A 23,532-nucleotide genomic window follows, 5' to 3' on the forward strand; every position below is an offset into this window, starting at 1 on the left:
ATAATAGAACAATCCATTGTTTTGAAATTGATAGTTTAATTATGAAATAATGTAAATTGAATGATGATCCACGCACTCAGTTCCTGACTTTCTGAAGTTGATCTAAACTCTCCTCAAGATTGTTAAGAAACTCAAACTCAAACTTGTTTGTTTTGGTTTTGCAGATAAGAGTCTTGCTCAACACGGACACGCCAATGATTTCCTGGTGGTTCCCTCCTCTTCCCTTCCGAAATATTCCCGTAGACGCCGGCACTCATCTTCAAAGCAATCACACAGATCATCTCTAGATCCGTTTCCCCGAAGGATGCCCTCCGAAAAGAGCGATTCGGAACGTCGAATCACGAAATATAAAGAAGAGCGGCGCCGACAGTTGGGACAGAAGCTCCTTTCCCCCGGAGCTGTTCCCCCTCATCGCCCTGCGTCCTCCTCCTCTTCAGATGAGGACTCCTCTGTCCTTCAACATGAGTCCTATAGTCGATATAGGCGCAGAAAGAAGCGTAAAAACGGATCCTCTTCGGATCGATCCTCTTCAAGTCGATCCAGACACATTAGTAACAATTCTCCAGAGCATATTTATCATACCATTGAATCTGTTTGTGGAGCAAGTCGAGCAAAATCCGAATTTTCCGTCTATCAAGGTGTGTCTTCATTAATTATTTTTGCAGAGACATTACGATGTCTGTTACTTCTATATATCTATCATGTATAAATTCATTTGTATTCTTTATTTCATAGATGGGAGTTCATTCAATCAAAGCACTCCAAGTTTGAAAATTCGCCCCTCCAGATCCTCTTTATCTCCCACAGAAACAGAGCACATCATGAAAAGAAAATCTCTCTTGAATACATCATATTCAAGTGAAGAGATTTTAATTCAAGCTGTTAATTCACTGCATGGACTTGGTGGTAACGTATCCCTTATATTGAGTGACTCACTAGTATTGTTATAATTATACGTTTTATCTCTATTTTTAGATGAAATTAAAGTAAGTGTATCGTCCACTTCTTCATCACCTCATACTCCTCACTCAACTCTTGGTACTTCTGCCACAAGCAAAACTCTTAGCTCACCTGATATTGTCAAATCTTTGAGCAAAACTCTTACACCACCTATTTCCCCTCATCATCGTCCAATTCCAACTTCTTCTGAAACGGCTAAACCTGAACTTATTTCAGACCCTTTACTTGAAAACTGGCCTGGAAGACCTAAGAAACAGACGACACAAGAGGTACATTCAACCAAGAAATTGTCAGACAATAATCCTAAAACTCCACCGACAACTAGTCCTTCAACTGCATCTAAACCTCCAATTTTTCCTTTGCTCAATAATGGTTCCTCATACAACTCATCTCCCCTTAAAATGGTCTCCCTACGTAAACCGTCCGAATCTTTCCTCAGTCGACGTACTGCCGAGCCCTCTTCGAATGAAAACAGTACTCCTCAATTTGTCAAAGAATTTAGAAGAAGAAGTGGAGGATTTAATCCTAATGAAATGATTGTGAGTCCTTCTCAATCTACTCCCCGGCCTCAAAGTGCCGTGATTATTAGGAAAGAATTTGTTAATAAAATTGAATTCCATAAAAGTGATACAGAATCTTCGTCCAATTTACCAGGTCATGTTAAATTTAATGAAGAAGAAGTTATTAAAACATGTGAAGATTTTATTAAGGATTATGATATGCGTAGGCTGTCTACGCCACCTGTTCCTATGCCTAGAGAATCTCTAATGAAGAAAAAAGTAATCAATGATGAACCTTCTAGTCCCAAAGGAATGCGAAATAGATCTTCCTCTCTCACTATTCACGACAAGCGCAGTCCACCAATTACTTCTCAAACTGAGAATCTATATCCTAAACCCATTTTAAAGAAAAGTTCAGAGGATCTGCTCAAGGATAACGGAGCTGTATGTGGAATTTTAAAGAGAAAATCTTCAGAGTATGATCATGTGCGAATCCGTACCCCATCTCCTGAATCAGAAATTCGGCCCATACTTAGGAGTCGAAATAGTTCTGTTGGTGAGGATCCCAACTCCCCTCATTCTATCTTGAAACGTAGTCTTGATGATGAAACGTATGATCCATCTTCTTCTCAAGAAAATATTTCTCCTCATGGTATACTCAAAAGACGCTCATCATCCGTAGGAATGATTGGAAGTAGTAGTATAGAAGGCCTCCAGGAGAGTGAGTCATTTAGACCTCCATCTTCTATATTAAAGAAACAAGGTAGTATGGATGAATTATTAGACGTCAAATCCATATTAAAGAAGAAAGGAGCCTCCACTGATGATGAATATGATGAGGAATTTGGAAGAAGTCAATGCCATACCCCCAAATCTATTCTTAAAAGTCGTAAATCTGAAGAAAGTTTGAGTCCTATCAGTGATCCCTGTGATACATATAATAGAAGAGTTTCTGTGGAACATCAAGAGGAATATGGACAGGGTATTAGACCGATTTTAAAACGAAAAGAATCCAGGGAAGAACTGCTTATGGCTGTTAGTCATCGACTTAGTGAAAGATCGTCTCGTTCGCCTGATATCGAACACAAGAGGTATTAATTTGTTTTTTTATAGTAAACTGTAGAGTAATCAAACTATTTGCTGAATTGCAAGTTGAGTTTTCATTATTTTTTTTTTTACTAATTGAATCTCTCTCTCTATATATATATAATATGTCTTCTTTTATTTTAGTATACTTATTCGTCCCCGTCCTTCTTCACTTGGATCTCCAAGAGAAGAATCTATATTATATTCATCTCGCACAGAGTCATCACATTCGCAAAAGTGGAATAAACTTCGAAGGGCTGATAGTGAACGCGTAGATCGATCTCCATCGAGATCCTCGGTTTATGTTTCATTAATCGATTCTAGAAAGGCGGCTAATAATCCAAAACGGTCCTCAAGTTTGAGATCTGTTAATGAATGTGATCTGAATCGGGAAGATGAATTGAATAAAGTTGAAAGAGGTAAATAAAATTTGTTTATATAGAATACTTCCTTAATGATTTAATTTCATATTTTGTAAGATTTAAAAAAAAGCAAAAATGTGTCTTATTATTTGCATGATTACTTATGTATTTCATTTGTATTTTACAAATTAATTTTAAGGACACCCCGAGAGTTTTAATGACACAGTAAAAAAAGGAACCCTTCTTCCTCCAATTTCAAATAAAAGAAGCAAGAGGGATATAACTCGACGATTCCGTACTCAGCCCATTACAATAGATGAAGTTCAAATGGCAGCTCAAATGAGAACTCAGATTTTAAATGTTGGAGGTTAGATTTAAATGAACGAAAGAAAGGAAAAAAGAGACTGACTCAGATTCTTGTAGATAAACAAACTAACTCTAACCATTCTCATCTTTTTGCAATATGGTATTTTTCTTCTTTTTTTTAGCAATACATAACATGTACCTATATCCTGTACAATATTAAACAGTTGGCGCTTGGCTAACCATATTAAAGTTTGTACGCACATTCATATATTCTGTTGGAGCACTCTGCTCTATTGACTATTAGTAGTGTAAAGCCTAAAAGAAAAAAAAATGCCTATATGCGTCTCGATTGACTGAGTCATCACTTACATTTAACAAGATTTATTTTATTCCTCTAAGGATGCTGTATTATTATTATTATTAATCAATGAATACATAATTTATGTAGAAATACGGTGTATCTATCTTTAGCTTGATTGGGGGTATCGTGTTAACACTGATATAGGTCTCTTAATGTCCCTCCTCCTTGTTCTTACTTACACATTCTCACTCATTAACGCAAGAGAATGAGAAATTCCCCTACGTGCTGCTGCTTAGTAATCACAAACTCTTTAATACATAAACTGAAAGTGGGAATTCATATTTATATATATAGCTGCGGTGATAACATTCAAACGTCTTATACTACTATTATTTATATTATTACATTTAATAATATAACTTATATACATAGCTGTGAAACGAGACGCAAAAGTGACTTTTTAAATACATTCATAATGTACTTATTTGCCTTCCCTCATTGACACTTTTTAATAGATACAATACTTACAACTCAGCAGAATGATGACGTTAATTTTCTTTTTGTTTTGGGTTGCCATCATAGGATGTCTTTCTTTTGGAGGTGCAGTGGTATTTGGAGGTAAGGCTTCAAATAATGAAGGATCCAAAAAGCGACTCAGCTCAGAGAACACCGGCAGTAAGTTCATTTTTATTATGTTTGTTTTTTTAATATAAGAATTACATTTCCATACTTTAATTTTTAGATAATGGGAGCTGCGGATCTTCAAGTCGTAGTAGGGATGAACCTTCTAGTATCCTTAAGCGCCGATCCTCTCGAAAAGAGTATGATTTTGATTCATCACCAGAAATAACGTCTATTAGTCAGTCAGCACAGTCATCTGCCAATTCTACTCCTCGTAAGAGTATTCTAAAGCACGACTCTCAGGATTACGGAGAGTCGTCAACAACTTCGGGCTCATCTCATCATAGTATTAGTCATCATCTTCATCATCATCTCCTTACAGATGACTCTTCTCATTCTAAAAAGCTTAAAGGTGTTTTAAAAAAGGACTCTAGCTATGAAGAAACGTTAAAACCCATTTTGAAGCACATATCAAACCCCGGAGGAGAAGAGAATCTTTCTATTCATGAGCTTGAGTTGTCTTCGTCTTCTTGCTCATCTGAAGACATTGTCAGAACATTTAATGATGTTATCATAGATCCCATTCCGAATAACAACATAGAAGGAGAGGAGGAGGATTATGTCTACTCTGAAAAAGAAAACGAGGATGACATTCAACCTCATCGTACTTTCAAAGCCCCAGCAGATTCACTTATTCCTCCATCCAGTGTTAATATATCAGCTGATGGAGACCTTGCCTCTAAATTGCAACAATTAGCTGTTAAGGCTGAGGCTATCAGAGATCAAAAACTTCAAGAAGAACAATCCAAAGAGCATTTTACGGAGACTTTTCAAGTCAATCAACAAAGCAGAAAAGATGATAGCAACGGTTATAATGATTTTAATCAAAATGACTCTAGTTTTAACAAGACGCCTGTTAACGCAAAAACACCTCCCATTAACAAATGGTAAGACTGATAATTTTGTGTAATCATTTCCTTTATTTCATAATTATTATTATAAAACTAAGAAATTTCTTTATGTTACGGTTTTAATAATACAATTGAATCAATTTATTTTATCAGCATATTTGCAATTTAAAAAGTCATACATTTGGTTTTAGACTAATTACATAATAATAATTATTGTTATTGACCCAAAGTGGTTCGGATATGAATGAAGGTATGTTCATATATATCATGTATTTGTTTCTAGTCAAGTTCATCACTTTCAATCAAAAACTGAGGGAACAACGTTAACCAATTTTCCCAGTGGCTTGCCCTGGGCTCGAAAATAATCATATATACATAATATATTGTTTCTAAATAATGATAAATCGCAAAAAAATATAGAAATAATACATTTATCGAAGAACATAACAGGTAGAGGTTTTTACTATTTTAAAAATTTCATTTTAGCGCATGTATTGATTTCCTTAAGTTTTATTTAGTTAGTTATTCTTAAGTTAGTTTTTACTTAACTATTTTTTAAAAATTAGATTGTGCAAATAATTATACATAGCTCAATGCTTTTAATTGGACATGAAATCAATCCATGAAGAAATAGTTTATCAATTATGTAGTACATATGTACATCGAGGCTCTACATGTTATATACTGTTTTAGAAATAATGTAGATGACATCCATTCTACTTTTTAGCTATTCATGTAATTATTATTTCTTCATTGATTATATATTTGAGTATGGCCCTAATATCAATTAATTTTTTAATTTAGTTTGAGCTTGTTTTTGATCATATTAATCTGATATAAGAGACATCAGACCTATGTAAGTAGATAGTGTACTTTCTTTACCAACGTATATAGCAGTGATGGGACGATTAAAAAAAAATCCCGATGCCGATTCCGATCCGATTCTTTAATATTTTAAACTCCATATCCATATATATATCTATATATATATTTTTTTTTTGTTTGGAAAAAAAAATTAAATTTCATATATACAGTTTGATATTTAAAAAAAATCAAAAATCCACATTTGTTCTCAAAAAAGTAAATCTTTGGAAAAACATTTCAAAAATCCATCGCTATTCGCAAAAAATTAAATTTTTTTGAGAAATATTTCCAAACTCTACAGGTGGTCACAAAAAATAAAATGTTTTGGGAAAAAAATTAAAAAATCCCCAGCTATTATCAAAAATAATAAATTTTTTTGAAAAAAAAAATCAAAAATTAAATTTCTAATACAAAATATTTTGAATAAAAAAAAATTCAAATATTAATTTTTTGGGAGAAAAATTTCAAAAACATAGTTATTCAAATTAAATTAAATTTTTTGAAGAAAAATTAAATTAGATGTTTAATTTTCAAGTAAAAAGCAAAAGAAAATTTATTTTGTCGGGGGGGGGGAAGTCACCTTTTTTTCTCTTCATAACTTAGAAAAGTAATAAAGCGTTCAATACCAGTAATAAATCAGAATAGGAATCACAAATTAAAAATTATTTTCCCAATGCCGATTCTCTGATTCCGATTAATCGTCCCATCACAAGTATATTGGTCATTTGAATGACTCTGAAAAGTTCAATAACAATGTATCAAATGTGCCAATTACGTAAATAACTATATTTTCCTGATATTATAGATTAATCTGTATTGAAATGTACTCGTACCTACGAGAAACCCACCCTTTCCTTCCTCCTACTCTTCTTGAAGGAGCCATTTTCACTTTCTCTTCGAATACCATCATTATCAAAAGATATATTAAATTGCACACACTAAAAAAAGTTTTATTTGAGGATTTTGCATTGAGAGATTGTTATTATTTTACGTAGAGTATTCCCTGATAGATGTGTTATACTCGCCTGAACTAAACGATGAAGTGAACTGGTGGAGTATTCAATATCAGTATTAGCATTGCAAGATCTATGGCTCTACTTTTTTCTATTTACATAATATGTATATACTTACATGAATCAGTATGTATATGATTTTTTTTAATTAAAATATATTTATTTGAAATGTCTAACCTATTGTTTGCTATACATACATAAGTCATGTACCTATAAGTAGAGGAGGTCATCGAGAGCTTCAGGGGATTTCAATCATTTACAGTTTGCTATTTACTTTTGTTTCATTTCATTTTTCGCAATTGAACATAATAATCAATGAAGGATATAAAAGTAGTCATTTAATTCATTCATAATTATAAGGTCAATACTAATTCTACGAGAAGAAATAATCTTATACACTATTTGTTTAAACTGCGGTTTTGTATGTACAAAATGTATTTACTTTTGTGGAATCAATTAATTACTTATCTTGTGATCAAGTATTTATTATATCCTTCACTACATACATGCTGTAGATTGACTTGTGATGCGTCATCAACGTCAATTTACCTCTACGTATGTATAAACAATCATGTTGGATATTTATTCTCACACAATTACCCACAAGTGTTTTCCATTTTTGCACTCAACTCTTCTTCTTCATCATCATATGGACTCTCTCTCTCTCTCTCTCTTGTATGCTTATACTAAGAAGGGTTTCCAACAAGAGGCCTTCTTTCAAGGTAGATAGTATGTAGTCATCACCATCACTATTTCCTTATTCTCTTTTCTTTGTAGTTTGTAGTCTACCTATCCATTTTTTTTTGGGGGAGGTTCAGTTAAATTTCAAGGTTGCACATTACATTTTTTGTAGTCTTCATAACTTTACATCATTTTGATCCAATATTTTTGAATCCCCCTGTCGCAACGCTTGCATATGCCTATTGTTGTTTTTATTATTTTCGTTATCTTTTTGGGTAGCAGTTAGCTATGAGGAGTGAGAATTCGTTATCAGAAATTTCAACGCCTTGCAGAGCAACGAATTTTCGGAGGATATTAAGCCAGAAAGGGGACTTGAGGCACGCGCGCTCTTCTCTAGCATGTTGTTACTTACTTACTAGTACTACTGTCAGCCTCCCTCTTTTTATTATTTTCTATCTACTGCTTTGAAAAATGTATTAATTCACACACACACACATAACACAGTTTGTTCGTGTCCTCTGACCTGTTCGGGCAGGGGCTAACCCGTGTGTTGTTCTACTTGTATAAATTCAATAATCTCTGGTTTTCGAGGAGTTAACGTCATGACAATGTGCATAAAAGAAGATAATAAGTTAGAAGAGCTTCGTGTCCTAGAACAAAAATCATCCTTGTTGGCTTTCTCGTCCTGCAGAATACTTTTCCACTGACAGAAGTACATTACCTTTCTTGGTCGTCTTTTTGTTAGACATACTTACTTATTTATTGGTTGGTTGGTAGAAAGGGGAAGAAAAGGAGGAAATAGAAGAAAAGGGGGTTCAAAGACTTTTTTGATTATTTTTTACCCTCCTTGTTGTTGTAATAGTGGTAGTAGTTGTCATCTAAACTTACTCCTCCTGCCTCTTGATTCTTCAAAACATCTCAAGACTATGTCACAATCAACAAGGACTTTTTCTTAAGTAAGACATTACAGTTATTATCGTATTGGTATTATTCTTAATTGTTTTGAATGAAAGTTAATCTTCATTTATGTGATGTGTGTATATGTGTGTGTGCGTAGACAGACGACCAACTGACGGGTTTTTGTGGCAATGTACCGTTTTAGTATAATATAATCATAAATATTATTAGATTGTATCATTGGACTATGTATGTACATTGATTCCTTCAATATTTGATCCCTATGAGTATGTTTGTAATCACGATCTCTCATCTTTAATATAATATGTGTGTGTACTTCTTATCGACCAAAATAGATGCATCCGAATTAGAAATCATATTATTTCTTATATTCGTAATACATATATATATTTTCACTTTTTTATTATATTGTGAAAAAAGAATGATGTAAACAACTGCTTATAATCCTGGATGATGATATTGATGTACATGGTATATAATAATAGGCGGATGAAACTTGTGTAGGCAGGGGGGCTCACCTTCTTCCGAAAAGGATAAGACATATATTTAATTATGTATACTACTATCGTGTCCAACTAACAAACATATCGATGGACGAAAATTTTACACTTGTGTAGTATTCATTCAATGTTTGGAACTGATTTGTATGTATATAATACAATACATGTGTATATACTTAAGTATTGCGCCTTATATATTGTATGAGTATTATAGTATAGTAAATATTGTATTAGTCATCATATCCCATGTTTCCCATATATTGTAATCGTATTCCTACTGATCTTTTATAATTGAGTTCTATAATGTTATTAACAGTTCTTCTTACTATGAGTAGTGTTGTTTATGTACTCTTTGAGCCAGTTGTGCCCAATGAGTGTGTAAAACACAACATTGGGGTGGTTTGACTTGAAAGAAGAATGACTAATTCATTACTATATGTAGACGATGATACTTCCACAGTTAAATAATAGGTATCTACTATTGTGGATGGATGAAATAAGAGGAGAATAATATAATGTTATGCAGTGAGTTGACAAAACTCGTCTCTCACGATATACGTGCGTTCCTTGCTGCCGCTCCTTCTCCTTTGTTGTTGCTTGGTTCTATGCATAAGTTAGTAAGTGTGTTGTTGACTTCTTATTCATATTAATAAAGGTCACACTTCATTCTTACTCCATTTCCGTATTCTTCTTCTTATTTAAATAAGTAAGATAATGATGACCAAAGTAGTGAAGAGGGGAGGGGGTCTAGCTAGCAACCAACCCTTCATTGCCATTGGTGATGATTCTTCACGTTATGAAGGAAGTCAGTACCTAGATATGAGGAAGGTGTGTTGTTGAGGAAAAACGTACCCATACGCATTTACATACATTAAATCCATTATTCATAAAGGCTGCTCAAAGTTATGATTCATCTACACAACTCATGGCTTGGAAATTAATACTTAATAATATAATATAATAATATACTTAAAGTTAATGCATGTATGTATGTACAATACTTTTGGAATCAGTTTCAAAGGAGAAGAGGGAAAGGGATTGATTTAAACAACACTTCTTTTGTATGTGCGTGTGTGTGTGAGATCAAATTTATCCACTGCTTTTAATTAAATACGAGTTATATGATATTGATATTATACTTCATCCCTCCTGCGTTTCGTAAATTGTAATTACTTTTATCAACCGAGTATGCTTTAATCATTTTAGATATTTTTTAACCAAATCATAGTTTCCTTCCCTCTTTGTTCGATGTATTTCATCTTTCCTGTACTCAAAACACTGTGTTAGGCTCCGTTGCATCAACCCCGGCTTAAATCTAAACTATGAACTGAGGACTTCAATAGTATATTTAAGTTAGACTTAAATTTAAATCGAGTTGATGCAACCTGGCCAATGTTCACGGAACTACCTCTATGTGATTTCATCTTTTTCAGTGTTAAAAAATCCGCATCATTTAGAGAATCATCGTCTTCAAGAGTCACCTCAATCAACCAAGTCAATAATCGCTCTCTAACTACTGACGTCTCTGCGGACGAATATTATCAAATTTTTGTACAAACTAAAAGGCATAACATAAATAATCAAGAAGACTCAAAATCCGAGGCTAAAATGAGGGAAATACTCGAAAAAGAAAACAATGTGCCTAAAAGGCCTAAGCCTGAAATTAAAATTAATGGAGGGGGAATAGCTGACAGGTAAGATCATTTCTGTTCATATCATCATCATTCTAATCAATAAATTTATTAGAAAATTTGATAACTTTTTCTACGTCTTTATCAACATAAAATAATTAGATTTTGCAATTACAGACTTGCTGCCTTGAAAAAAAATGGCGAAGAAGGGTGGAAGAAAAAAGTTCAAAAGATGGATGTTATAGAAAATGTTAATTTACCTAGCAAAAAAGAAATAATCCCTTCTCGGCCCAGCAGTCTAACTGATCGACTTTCACAGCTGCAAAGTGCCCAAAATTCATGGCAATCCAAAGTTGGGGATAAGGATGCCAAAAAATTTACAGTCGCTGGTAAAATGTCACACTTAGGTATTAATAACTATAGTAGCAGTGGAGATAGTGGAGACGACGAAAGAATCAAAAATACTCCAAAATTGAGAGCCTTTGGTTCTCCTAAGTTGACAACACCGAGACCAAGATCCTGTATTATGGATGATTCTAAAATTTTAAATTCACACACAAGAAAGCTTTCCACACCAGTTTCAAGGAGTAAGAGTTCCATTGAATCCAGAAGAGTTGTGCAAGTTCCTTCGACAACTGATGATGATTTGGCAAACTTCTATAGTAAGATGGATGATGTCGTTTCTCCTAGTGATGATACGACTGTAGGTGAAACTAACTTAGATGAAGTCTTAGGCGAATTTAAGCCTCTTACTGCCGTTAAAAAAGCCAGAGGGCCTTTAAATAAGAGAAAGCCAACGAGCGGTAATCCCATTAAAAAGTTAGCAGCTCGCCAAGATATCCAACAAAACTATACAGAGCATTTGAAGGTTGCAACGCCATATGAAACACCTAGTCCAAGTAAGTGACCTGTAATGGGTGTTGAAATTTATTAAAATAATTTTCGAAACATTTCGAATTTTCTAGGTTCAAAGCATTCTCATCTTGCAGCTGAGGCATTGGCTGGTTTAGCTAGTAAAGAGGACTTTAGTACTGTACAATTAAAGACAGGTAATACTGCTGTACCCAATCAAGATATGAGTCCATTCAAAGAGCTCATGCTCTTACAAATCAAGGGAAGACGTCTATGTCAAACTAGACTTGTTGAACCGAAGGTCTCTTCAATCAATTCTGGAGATTGCTATGTATTGGTCACCCCTCATGAAATTTTTAATTGGATAGGTCAATTTTCAAATGTAATTGAAAGATCTCGCTCAGCTGAAGTTGCGCTTCATATTCAGCAATCAAGAGATCTTGGATATAAGGGATCCTCTAAAGTTATTACTATCGAGGACCCATCTTATAATCGAAAATTTTGGAGAATTTTGCTTAATTCTGATGATGATGAACTTGCAAAGCCCTCTGAGGCTGGTCCATCAGATGAAGATGAACTTTATGAAATTAAAGTTAACGAATTTAATCTTATATGGGAGGTATCTGAATTAGATGGAACTCTTATTCCTGTAAAAGAATTCTGGGGAGCCGTGCCTCGATATTCACTTCTCGATCCAGCTAAGGTTCTTGTTTTAGATTTTGGAAGTGAGTTATACCTATGGAGTGGAAAAACTGCAGGGTTTGAACTAAGAAAAGCTGGACTTCAATCTATTAAAGAACTATCAGAGGAGGGCTATGAATTCGATGATGGAAAAGTAAATCCTATCTTAGGAAAGGATATACCTCACAAAGCATCAGAGCGTCCTAACTGGTGTATTTTTGGTCGAGTTAATTCTCATATGGAAACTGTGCTCTTTAGAGAAAAATTTCAAGATTGGCCTCTAGATGAGTCATCTCGAGTCATCAAACCTAAGGAAGACGATCGATTGAAACGTATAATTCAAAGCAATAACCATAACAAAGATATTGATTATACAGAAAGGAGTATTTTCGATATTGTTAGCTATGATGCTCATGAGATTGCGTCTTTTCCTCTTGAAGATCCCGATATGGAATTAGAAAATAGTCATTTAGGCCGAGGCACTGGTTACTATGACTCCTTAGAACGTAGAAACTATGAGATAGAAACTATGGATATAGCGGTTTGGTATATACAAGAATTTGATGTCGCATCCTTGGATCTTGATGATTGGAAATCCCAGTTTCATTTTGAAGATGCTTATGTAGTTAGATGGAAATATAAAGTCTCCCTGACCGGTAATTATCATTAATTTATATTAAATGTTTTAGATTTCTGAATATAAATATGAGTAAATAGAGATAATATAATTAATCCTGAAAATTTATTTTGGATTAGGGAGGAATAACATTCCTCCCTATTCAATAAATTTACAAAAATTGATTCGTTTCAAGTTATTATTTGAGCTTCATAAATTATATAGCATAAGATTAGTCAGAACTAAATTGATCATTATGCTATATAATTCGTTTTGTGTACAGTACTTAATGACTATTTACATACATTAACATGGTTTCTCATGTCTTATGTAATTATTTTCTAGGCCGTGATTTGAAAGGGAATCCCTCAAAACACAGTGCTGTTGGACGTGAAAGAGTTGCATTCTTCTTCTGGCAAGGTTCTGAGTCAGGAATAAATGAAAAAGGAGCATCGGCCTTAAAAACAGTAGAATTGGATAGAGAAAGAGGTCCTCAAATTCGTGTTGACCAAGGTAAGGAGGAAGCAGCCTTTCTCAATTTATGGCAAGGTCAAATGATGATCCACTTTGGTAAAAAAAATAAGAAGAACGATCATGAAAATCGCTTATATGTCGTTCGTGGTTGTGTTTCCTCAGAGACTCACTTAGTTGAGGTTGAGTGTAAAAAGGAAAGTCTTCGCGCCCTAGGAACTTTTGTACTGTTTAACCCAAATTCTTCCTATATTCACATTTGGCATGGGCATAAGTCACCAGATATTAGTAGAGAATTAGCAAGGAAATTCGTGTCTAAATTTAAGCTCAGTCCCCCTTCTGAGTTAGGATTCCCTGAGGGCAACACAATAAATGTTACTGAAGAAGCTCATGGTGAAGATGGAATTTCTTCTGGTCCTTTATTTGAAGCTTTGGGATATTCTTCTAATTTACCATATAGCCTTGAGCATATTCCTACAATGTCTCCAAGGTTATATAGTATGACGTCAGTTTCTGGTAAATTCTTAGTTAATGAAGTCCTTTGCCCCCATAGAGAAGTTAGAACTTTGTATTCTATGCCTTTTAATCAAGCAGACTTATACAATTCTGAACAACCAGGTAAGATATTTTTAATTTTTTGTGGTCTAATTATTATTATTCATTTATTTTCTCCATATAATAGCATTATTTCTACTGGATGTTGGAACAAAACTATGGTTGTGGCAAGGATGGTGGCCAGAGTCTGAAACAGGTTCTGATGGATATAAAGATGGATCAGTACGATGGCATGCAGAACGTAGAGCAGCTATGCAAACAGCGGTTGATTTGTGGAAAATTTCGCACGGAGATTCGGAATTAGTAGCCGAACTTGTATGGGCGGGTTTTGAGTCCACAGAATTTAAAAATTTATTCCCATTTTGGAAACATAATGAATCCGTTGAAATTCTTAATCAATCGGTAGTTTTGAAAGCTCTTATAGATTCATTCTTTTTATAACTTGAATTCTTTGTTACTTTCAGTTTCCCAGAAATTCGGATTTGAAGTCTGTTTTATCATCTTTGAGTCGGTGTGAATACTCTTGGGAAGATTTATGCAAACGACCATTACCAGATGGGGTCGACCCCTCTAAGCTTGAAAAATATCTTAATGATAAAGACTTTGAAGTATGTGCAATTCACTCTTTGTAAATGACACAATTTCTTTATTTATGTTTTGTGTTTTTCAGGGACATCTGGGTTTGACCAAAAGGGATTTTCAAACTGCACCAAAGTGGAAGCAAATTGAAATCCGGAAGGAGAGGGGACTTTTTTAGACATATTTATTGACTACTTTTAGAGAAAAACTACAAGGATTTTTTATATTAAGATACATATTATCTTACGATGTCTAGTGATAATTTGCTGTGATTTCTTTTAAGAAAATTTTCGAGAAAAAAACAAACAAACATTTTTTTAAAGAGCATTTTTTTTATATCAACTCTGCTGAACAAACCTACAGAAGTCAATGAGTTGTTGAGGCCTTTTTTTAATGTATATGTGTGTATTATTTTTTCTTTTTTATATATCCAACTGTTAATTGTTGCATGTGTAACTTATTTGTGACTAGCAACTTGGGCTTTAGTGTTATCGTAGCTTCATTTTTTTTAAAGATGATACTAATATATAGGGGGGAAATTGGGGGAAAACTATTTTATTAATTCAAGTCTCGTCATTTTAAACCCAAAATGAAGCTCACACAACCCTTTATAAATATTTACAAAACAAAGGCATTGAATGGGCTTAACTTTACTTTACATCATTTCTTTCTTTTTGTATTCTCTAGTCTCATTCAAAACTAATTAAAAATGAAAAAGTTATTAAAAAAACATCATAATTATTGTTACTGCCTATTTCTGCTATTTTTATTGAAAAATATTCTGATATACTTTCAAATATCTTAGTATTTGTCGTATGTGTATTTCTCCATATATTTTTTTTGTACTTTGCGTATTTCTAAATCATTTGTAATATTGTTATTATCTCGCTTGTATAGAATATAAAACACTTATATCTAATTCATCCTAAACATACTGAAAATCATTCGGAACGATTGTACTTGTCTTCCTAATTTATTTAGTATATTATTGATATTATTTAAAATTATTTGCTGTAGTGGTGTGGATTTCTTTGCTTCACAGGCAAGGTTAAAGGATAAGGAATGGCTATGGGTATGGGGTAGGGAACGGCGATATACGGATAGGGAAGTTTGGGAAGTTTTGGTCTTCTTTGATGACGGCGAGGTCTTCTTCCTGTCAATGAAAAAATACACACTACAATACAAATGCTACAACTGTAGATTTAATATACATATTGTGGGCTTAGTGCAAAAATGACGTAACTAACAAAACCTTATTTTATATTACTTATAAGAAATACAGAACATATTAATGACCATTAAGTTTTAGGCTGATTCTAGCAGTGTAAAGTGATGTAATTGCCACGGTCTCAAAAATATACTATGTAAAATGGAGTTTTTAAATTTTGCATCAGTTGCGTGTCACAACCCAGAAAATAGAAAAGTAGATGCAAAATCGACGTAACTGTGTAAAAACTATAAGACCAGAATATAATTTACGGCGTAAAAACGTCATAAGTGACAGTTCGGGATATAATTCGCATTTTGACTTTTTCTGTGAGGGACATTATTCATTTAATGTTGTTTTGTATCATAAAAGATTTAATATACATTTAACAAACTTATAATGAACATATCTCAAATTGAGAAAATTGTTTGTTCAATTACTTATTCTCTAACTCCACGATATGTACATTAAGTCCAATACAATTCTCATGAATAATTATTAGTTATTACAAAACAAAATGACCATTCGTTATTACAAAACAAATTGACCATTAGTTAGTCATGTTAATTAAAATTTTTATTGGAATAAATTATTATGTAATTGATGAGTACATTCTTATGTAATATTAACTATCTGCTTCTCTAATTTTAATAATATGTGTAAGTACAATGTATAAACATACAAATATCAGACATAAATATTTATTTGCTTTTCAAGTGACATTTGATATTGTAGTTAAGTCTATACAAATTTAAAAAAAAAACAAAAAACAGAATTAATGACTATATTGTTCACATTATATGTAATCTCAAAATTTGAACGAAAATTGAACTGTATCTACTACATAAAATAAATACATATAACATACGAGTACTTCAGTTCGCAGGAAATGACAAGTCAAAATAGAGTCAGAGACTCAATGATGCGGAATTTTCAATTGGCAAACAACTAAACCTACTATCATCATCAAATATAATTAAATACCATATATTAAAGTTGAAGTAAACATAAATCAGTGAATAAATATATAGATATTACCAACATTTCTAAGTTTTCCATCGCTTTCCACAACCCATTGATTTTTTATCTGATTCTTTGTAGGGCCTCCATCTTTGATTCTCTTTCCATGGCTTGCAAAGATAGACCCTGGTGGAATAGCACTTCGTGAACCGTAGTCATCGTCATCTTCGTAGCCGAATGCTTGGTCATCAAGTGCAATTTCGTTTTTAATATCAATGACTTCGTCATTGTTCACAACATCATGTTGACGTATATTGAATGAGGGTAATATACGTGAATACTCTTGGAAAGGTCCAAAGCAATGGAATCCAAGAGGATAATTTGAAAGGATAAAAAAAATGGATAGGAGAATGGAATATAGTTGAGTACGATCCATAACTATGCACTTTTATTTTTACTTTTAAGTAAATGATTTATGGGATTCTAATTTCAAGAGTCACATTTACTTTAAAATAGAAGCGTATCATTAGCATTTATTTTTATTATTAGAGCTTTCAATTTATTCTTATATCATATTAATGTTAAACAAGGTTCAATTGCTTATCTCCAGAGAACTATTCGTAGGATGATCTTAAATTAAAGTAAACAAACTCAAAGTTGGATAGATAATGCTAGGTTAAATATATCTATAGCGGAATTAAACATTTTATGAATTGCTCAACGAAGGTAATCTTATAATTTATAAAGGAGTCTGAATGACAAATCACATAACTCAGTTCAAGTAGTCATTGATATTAAAAATCCTGATAATGAAATCCTACTTCAATGATATTTGGAAAACTAAAAGTAAGAATGCAATGGAAAAAGTTGAAGCACTTTAATATTCTGATGCATTAAAAAAATAGAATTTTCTCATTACATCCTATTCCATCAAAATCAAGTATCGTCACTTAATTAGTCTATTATCAAAATTGATTTTCATAATTTCGACATCATATCCGTTTGAAACAAAGAAATAAAATAGAATAGCAAGGGTAATTCTTTGAAGGCTGCAACAGCAGACAAGATAAAATTGATAGTTGATCAAAATATTTATAGAATATCCCGCTATTAGATTCCACATTTAAAAAAAATTAAAGACATAATTTGCATCTCATTGGTCATTACATCACATCAATTTGCCCATCATTACTACACACGTTTGTTATTCAAAGAAGAGATATATATCCTAATTAAGGATAATTAATTTGGACTACAGTCTGATATAAATAGTCCAATTAATCTCACGCTTTTTCTTAAAAGCGTATAAATTATAAATCATTTGAAAGAGGGTAAACGTGAGATGATTAAAGGTACCAAAGTTCGGAGCATATTCACAAATCTTAATTATCTTAAGATTTTATAATTATTGATTCCTGAATTAAATTATAGGGAGAATAATCTCCCAAATCCATCATTAATATTTTTAAAGGCTAAAAAATACTTAGAAAAAATGGCAGTTGGAAAAAAAATGATGAAGAAAAAGAGGAAAAGTGTTAAAGTTGAAAAAATGATGGAATTATACATTAACTTAGGAATTTACATTATTATTTGCTTTACAATTTAATGAAGTTGCAGCCGGATTTTAATTGGAATGAATGAGAATATAGAGTTGTAATATTCTATCGCCTTACCAAGTACACCTCTCCCCCTGTTGCGTCATGACGAAGGTGAGGAGGTACCATTATTTATAAGGAAGAGAGATCCAGGACGACCGGAGAAATGAGGAGAAGGAATGGCGTGGAGGAATAAGGACAAAGCTTGTTTATAGGAACATTTATATTATTAGTTAAACAAAGACCTACTCTGCTACATACATAAAATACACGACTATTTATACTTAAAACGAGGTAAAAGACTGTACTTTACACATAGCAAAACATTATTGACTTAAGTAAAGTTCGACAGAAATTTCTATTAGCTTTGAGAAAAGTTACCAACATTTCTTCTCATGAAAGTCAAGATAATTTTTATAAAAAAATGATTACTTTTTAGCTCATAATTAAAAGCAACGACAACAGACGAACATCTATCAAGACTTTAGCTTTATGCAGTTTATAAAAATATAAATGCCATGTTTATCGGAGACCTCTGATCCCTTGCTATGGAAGGAAATGTCAATGTTTTAATAATTTATCGTTAATTATAAAGCATTTTTGTATTATATACTATTGACTCATACTTTGTTTCAATTTGACTATTATTTTTTTCTTTATAAAATGTCAATACATATATGATGACATCCAGATAGTCTTTTTCTAATTTATTTTTATATATTGAAATCCGTTTTAACTTATTGATTTAGCCTATTTATTTTTAATTAAGTTATAATTGTAATTATTTATTTTAGAACCCATGGGTTGAAGATAATCTAAAATTAGTTGATTTAAATGTATTCAATCACTTGTTTGAACATTATAATATTAGTTAAGGTTAGGGAGAATGATATCAGCTTTATTTTTGATTTCCACACTATGCATACACGTTTATAATTTATGAAGATAAAGTGCACCAGAAAAGAGATGATGAGGATTCCAATAGTTCTTCAAATATTTGATTAGAATTGGATATGACCATTTTTGAACCTAATATTGAGAATGATAATTTAAATGATAGCAATTTTTAAATAATTATTATTATAATTTTTCTATGTCAAAAATACAACTTCTTTTTCATTTGTATTGTATATTCCTGAAGATCGTTCATTCTTCATGTATATAATAATTTATATTAGTGCTCTCTGAATGCGTAGATAAGAAGTTTATTTCTTCGCCTAATATTAATGTCGTTGTTGTTGATTTTTGTCTGTCCGCCCTTAAGAGGGCGGAAGCAATGAGTTGTTCGAATATACAGAGTGGACCAAGGGTTAATCATTTAACCTCATCTAGGGGGAAGTGTATTATTTTAGAGTTAAAAATCAAATGGCAAAACCTGATTGACTTTGTAGAATATAATTCTTTTTTTATTGTACAATATTGTACCTTTTACTTTTTCACTGAATATTATGAATTAATTTTCCCTTATATAATAGTAGCATTTTTATTATGCGTCTTTGAAGGGCTGATTCTAAAATATTCATAATTACTAGTATTTTTTAATATTTTTTTTTAAATTTAGAAAATATACGCATCATAGTATTTGCTATATTTTTTGAGTAAATGATAACCCAAAAATACATTTAAAAAACGAAATAATAACATTGCGATTATTTATTGCATACATCTGGCGAAAAATGTATGAATTTTTATTATAGGAGGAATTAATTCATTTAGTCCATGATTTAGTATATAAAATTATTTTATTAAGCATTCCAAAAATGTTTTATTTTCTTCAAAAAACAAGAAAAAGCAAACGCAAAACAACCGTTTTTCCTTTTCTAATTTCTAAACTTAAGTTTTTCATTACAAAAATAAATCCCTTAAATTATATTGCAAAAATTCTTCGCAAAAATTCAAAAATAATTAAGTTGGAACTACGCAAAGTTAGTTATATCTATTTCTATTTTCAAAAAATTTACTAATATTGATACAAATCACTGATTTGTTATCAATATTAGTAAATTTTTCGAAAATAGAAGGTCGTTATCATCTTGTTTCATTTTCTTATATCTTGTCTCATTTATTATGTTTATATTATTTACCGTTCAATTAAAATGAAAGCCTCTGTTTCATTCGTATGGCTAGCAAGATGATTTCTTCATCTCATTTTGTTTCACACCCAAAAACTGTCGAGAACCCCTTCTCTAAACCGACCTTAACTAAGTATTAATTCAATTTAAATTTCCCTTAATCAAATATTTTGCCTTTTGATACATTAAGTCGATTATAATGATACTGAGATTAATTTGATTACGTACATACATACTTATGTAAGTATATAACATTATGGTATAGACAGAGTTGCCACAGTTATTTGGAAAAAGGAATCCGATTACTGATTACTCATTCAAAAAGTAACTTAGTTACTTTACTGACTACTTGATTTTCAAACTAACTAAGTTAGACTATAAATTACTTTATTAGTTACATTCACTTATTAGTCTTGAACCGAAGTAAAGCTTTCGTTGTTTGGGTGGTGAGGGACCTTCTGCGTTAGCAACTCTCTGCTTTGCACTGGGTGGGACTTGCTTATTTGATAGTGCATTGCTACGAATCCAAATGTGTCTTGAAATTTGACGTTCTGTTTCTAGATAGTACTTTGTCATAAAGACAGAGTGTACAACATACCTTAATATTGCCATCTTTAGCTTACACAAATTTAAAATAGTGGCTGTATTTCCAACCGAAAAACACGCATCTCTCTCTTGCCTCCATTAAATGTGTCTGGTACACGTGAATTTACCTCAGGCGGGAACGATTTGTCACACCTGATCCCAAGACGCAAAAAAAAGCAAATGCACTCTATAATAGTATATTGTAGCCAATATTCCCTCCAAGGTGCGCGCTTGCCTAATAGTGCATAACTCAAACATTGTCAGCGCACAAGAAAATCTATGCTGCACATAAAATAAAATTTGATTTTTTTTTGTGTGCGGGTAGCAATGCACTTTAATCAATTAGAACATTGCAGTGTGCCGCAGTTACGCAGCTATCATCACCACCATGACAGATAATACTGAGTGCCGTAGAGTGATAAGTGATAACTGATAAGGTGTATGCACCGTATGCACCGTATGTCAAAGAAATGTTTTGCGTTTTGCTGCACTTTGATGGTTAATGGTCTAGGAGTCATTCGACTATCTAAGCGGAAGAGGATTGCTTCGAAGGAAAAAGTCAAGAACAGTGACGCACTATGAACTGATAAGTAACTTTAATCTGACTACTGCTTTTGGAAATAGTAGCGCGTTAGATTACTCACTATTGAAAAAATGTAGTCGTATTATTAGAGGAACGCGTTAGTTTCATCACTGGCTATAGGTAATAAAAATGCAATGCAAATGATTTTTAATTAAATGCATTATCTTGTTGATTACGACAAAAATGAATCAAAGTCACATAATATATGCATTTGATGATTTGCAAATAGCCATAAATTACAATTTACATACATATTTATGTAAGAGACTAGGAAAATAATTATAGAATAACCTATTTGTTCATATGAACAAATAGTGTTGTGTTGGCCCTTATTTAGAACTGAAGAGTGCAGTCCCGTCCAGTTCAGTCATGTATATCAGTCATAAAACTTAAAATGTTCAGTCCTTCATGATGTCAATCCACTTTATTTTTTTTTTTATTGATCAGTTTTAATAGTGACAGTCCCAATAACCCGTTCCAAGGACTGATAGGACCATTCCCAAGACCATGCTGGACTGTATAAATAAAGACTGAAACAACACTATTTAAAAATACTATGTTTATTATCTAAAAAGTATTTTTAGGATCTTTGATGTATAGTAGACCAGAGCAAGTATGATTATTCTTTAGAGTAGAGGGGTTTAATATTTTTTTCTTTTTTCAAATTTGATTGAGGCTGGTGCGGAAAAGTTGCCATGGGAAAGAAAAAGGGAAATTATGCGATCGCAGATCTCGTTCAAAGTTTGAAAAAAGTCAAAAATTCTACAATTATTGTTTAGTCAATAGTGTAAAATATTGATAACTAGCAGTAGTACCTGGCATTGCCCTGAGTAATTAATCGTCGACCAAGGTTAATAAAAATACAAGGCTATACGATAAGGTGTGTAAGACTGATGTTTGACTTCCACCACGATTTTTAATATTGACGTCATAGTGTATTATTGGTTCCGTGTTTTCTCAAAATCTGTTTTTCTTGCCCAGCAATCAGTACGATACATTAAGTTGAAAATTCTAGCAATAGTGACGTCATAGACTATGAGTGGTTGTTTGTTTTGTCAAAATCTGTCTATCTTCTCCAGCAGTTGGTACGATACATCAAATTGAAAATTCCAGCAAGCCTGATTACATAATGGTCTAACCTTGTATTTCTATTTACCTTGGGCGTCGACTTAAAGACAAATTTTGATTTCATAATATGGAATACAATTCCCCAACAAATCCTTAGTGTTACTCTCCCTTTGTATTGGCACGCTCATACGTAGTTCCTCAATGCTTAGATGTTCTCTCTTCAAGAATGAAAGAATAATAATAACAACAGCTTTAGATAAAACACTTGAGTTTGGCGATTTTTTGCTATTGAAGAACAGTGAGCTAAGAATTTGTATCAAATTTTGTGTAAAAAATGAAATTAAGTGCTCCAAAACACTTGAAATGTTGAGACGGGCATACGGTGAAACTAGTTACAAGTAGTACAAACTTTTCCAACATGGCTTGGAAGATGCCGATGACGAGCCTCACTCTGGACGTCCATGATTAAAATCTTGAAGGAGTGAAGAAATATGTTTTTGAAAACCCTCGAATCCTTAAGGAGAAGTTGCTATTAAATTATGAACAGAAAAAAAGAAAAAGTACACGCATTCATCGTTTTTCCTTCTCTGATCGGTAAAGTTCCTTTTTTCTTTACACATACCCCTTCTTTAAGTATATAGTACTTTATTTCTGAACTGAGATATATTATCTCACAAAACTCCATTGTAGTGTATAATAATCATTATCAATATTTATACAATACAGATAAATATATATATTATGATCATCAATTAAGCCATAAATGGGTTTTATTGTATTTTACAAAAACAAAAAGTAGTTTACTTAATAAAACATTTACAAAAAAGAATATAAATGTTTTTTTAATATAGTATACATTACATTAAGTGTTTAATGTACATACATAATATATCAGTGCTCCCACTAAACATCCCTCCATAACGTCCTAAATGTGCTTATTTATTGATGATGTGCTATATATAAAAATATTGGCAAAAGTATTTTTTTGAAAAGATATGAATTCATTGGAACATTGGATCCATATATTGGACTGTTCTGTCGAAAAGTTCTATCT

At 32.4% G+C, this 23,532-nt stretch overlaps 2 protein-coding genes and 1 long non-coding RNA gene across 10 annotated transcripts in view; 2 read left to right on the forward strand and 1 right to left on the reverse strand.

Annotated features, from left to right (window-relative positions):
- LOC121122218 (uncharacterized) overlaps nucleotides 1-15,338 on the forward strand; it is a 244,022-nt gene extending 228,684 nt beyond the window's left edge. For 7 of the 8 annotated variants that reach the window (XM_071889868.1, XM_071889869.1, XM_071889866.1 and 4 more), the window contains 14 exons: nucleotides 165-638; nucleotides 736-906; nucleotides 976-2,551; nucleotides 2,691-2,965; nucleotides 3,108-3,275; nucleotides 4,098-4,190; nucleotides 4,258-5,083; nucleotides 10,457-10,717; nucleotides 10,832-11,553; nucleotides 11,620-12,843; nucleotides 13,149-13,892; nucleotides 13,957-14,231; nucleotides 14,294-14,437; nucleotides 14,500-15,338. In XM_071889868.1, coding sequence (XP_071745969.1) covers nucleotides 165-638; nucleotides 736-906; nucleotides 976-2,551; nucleotides 2,691-2,965; nucleotides 3,108-3,275; nucleotides 4,098-4,190; nucleotides 4,258-5,083; nucleotides 10,457-10,717; nucleotides 10,832-11,553; nucleotides 11,620-12,843; nucleotides 13,149-13,892; nucleotides 13,957-14,231; nucleotides 14,294-14,437; nucleotides 14,500-14,586 — 7,040 coding nt within the window. In that variant the 3' untranslated portion in view covers nucleotides 14,587-15,338. The remainder of the gene's footprint in view (nucleotides 1-164; nucleotides 639-735; nucleotides 907-975; nucleotides 2,552-2,690; nucleotides 2,966-3,107; nucleotides 3,276-4,097; nucleotides 4,191-4,257; nucleotides 5,084-10,456; nucleotides 10,718-10,831; nucleotides 11,554-11,619; nucleotides 12,844-13,148; nucleotides 13,893-13,956; nucleotides 14,232-14,293; nucleotides 14,438-14,499) is intronic. The other variant, XM_071889870.1, reaches the window with a different exon arrangement.
- Nucleotides 15,339-15,362: 24 nt separating this feature from the next.
- Nucleotides 15,363-18,080, reverse strand: LOC121122219 (uncharacterized). Its single transcript, XM_040717216.2, has 2 exons — nucleotides 16,654-18,080; nucleotides 15,363-15,561 (listed from the first exon to the last, which is right to left on the reverse strand). Exons 1-2 carry the CDS (start codon nucleotides 17,009-17,011, stop codon nucleotides 15,413-15,415), a joined length of 507 nt encoding a protein of 168 aa, XP_040573150.1. The 5' UTR covers nucleotides 17,012-18,080; the 3' UTR covers nucleotides 15,363-15,412.
- A 3,201-nt stretch (nucleotides 18,081-21,281) lies between these two features.
- Nucleotides 21,282-23,230, forward strand: LOC139906058 (uncharacterized). Its single transcript, XR_011781258.1, has 2 exons — nucleotides 21,282-21,530; nucleotides 21,858-23,230. It is a non-coding gene; the product is annotated as an uncharacterized lncRNA (long non-coding RNA).
- Nucleotides 23,231-23,532: the final 302 nt, after the last annotated feature.

This window comes from Lepeophtheirus salmonis, chromosome 7 (assembly GCF_016086655.4).
Source record: "Lepeophtheirus salmonis chromosome 7, UVic_Lsal_1.4, whole genome shotgun sequence".
NCBI lineage: Eukaryota > Metazoa > Arthropoda > Copepoda > Siphonostomatoida > Caligidae > Lepeophtheirus > Lepeophtheirus salmonis.

Excerpts from the sequence above, each read along its gene's own strand:
- LOC121122219 (XM_040717216.2), bottom strand. The coding sequence starts at position 17,011 with ATGGATCGTACTCAACTATATTCCATTCTCCTATCCATTTTTTTTATC. Across the intron at positions 15,562-16,653 it reads TGGAAAACTTAGAAATGTTG|GAAGAAGACCTCGCCGTCAT; the intron begins GTAATATCTATA and ends TTTCATTGACAG.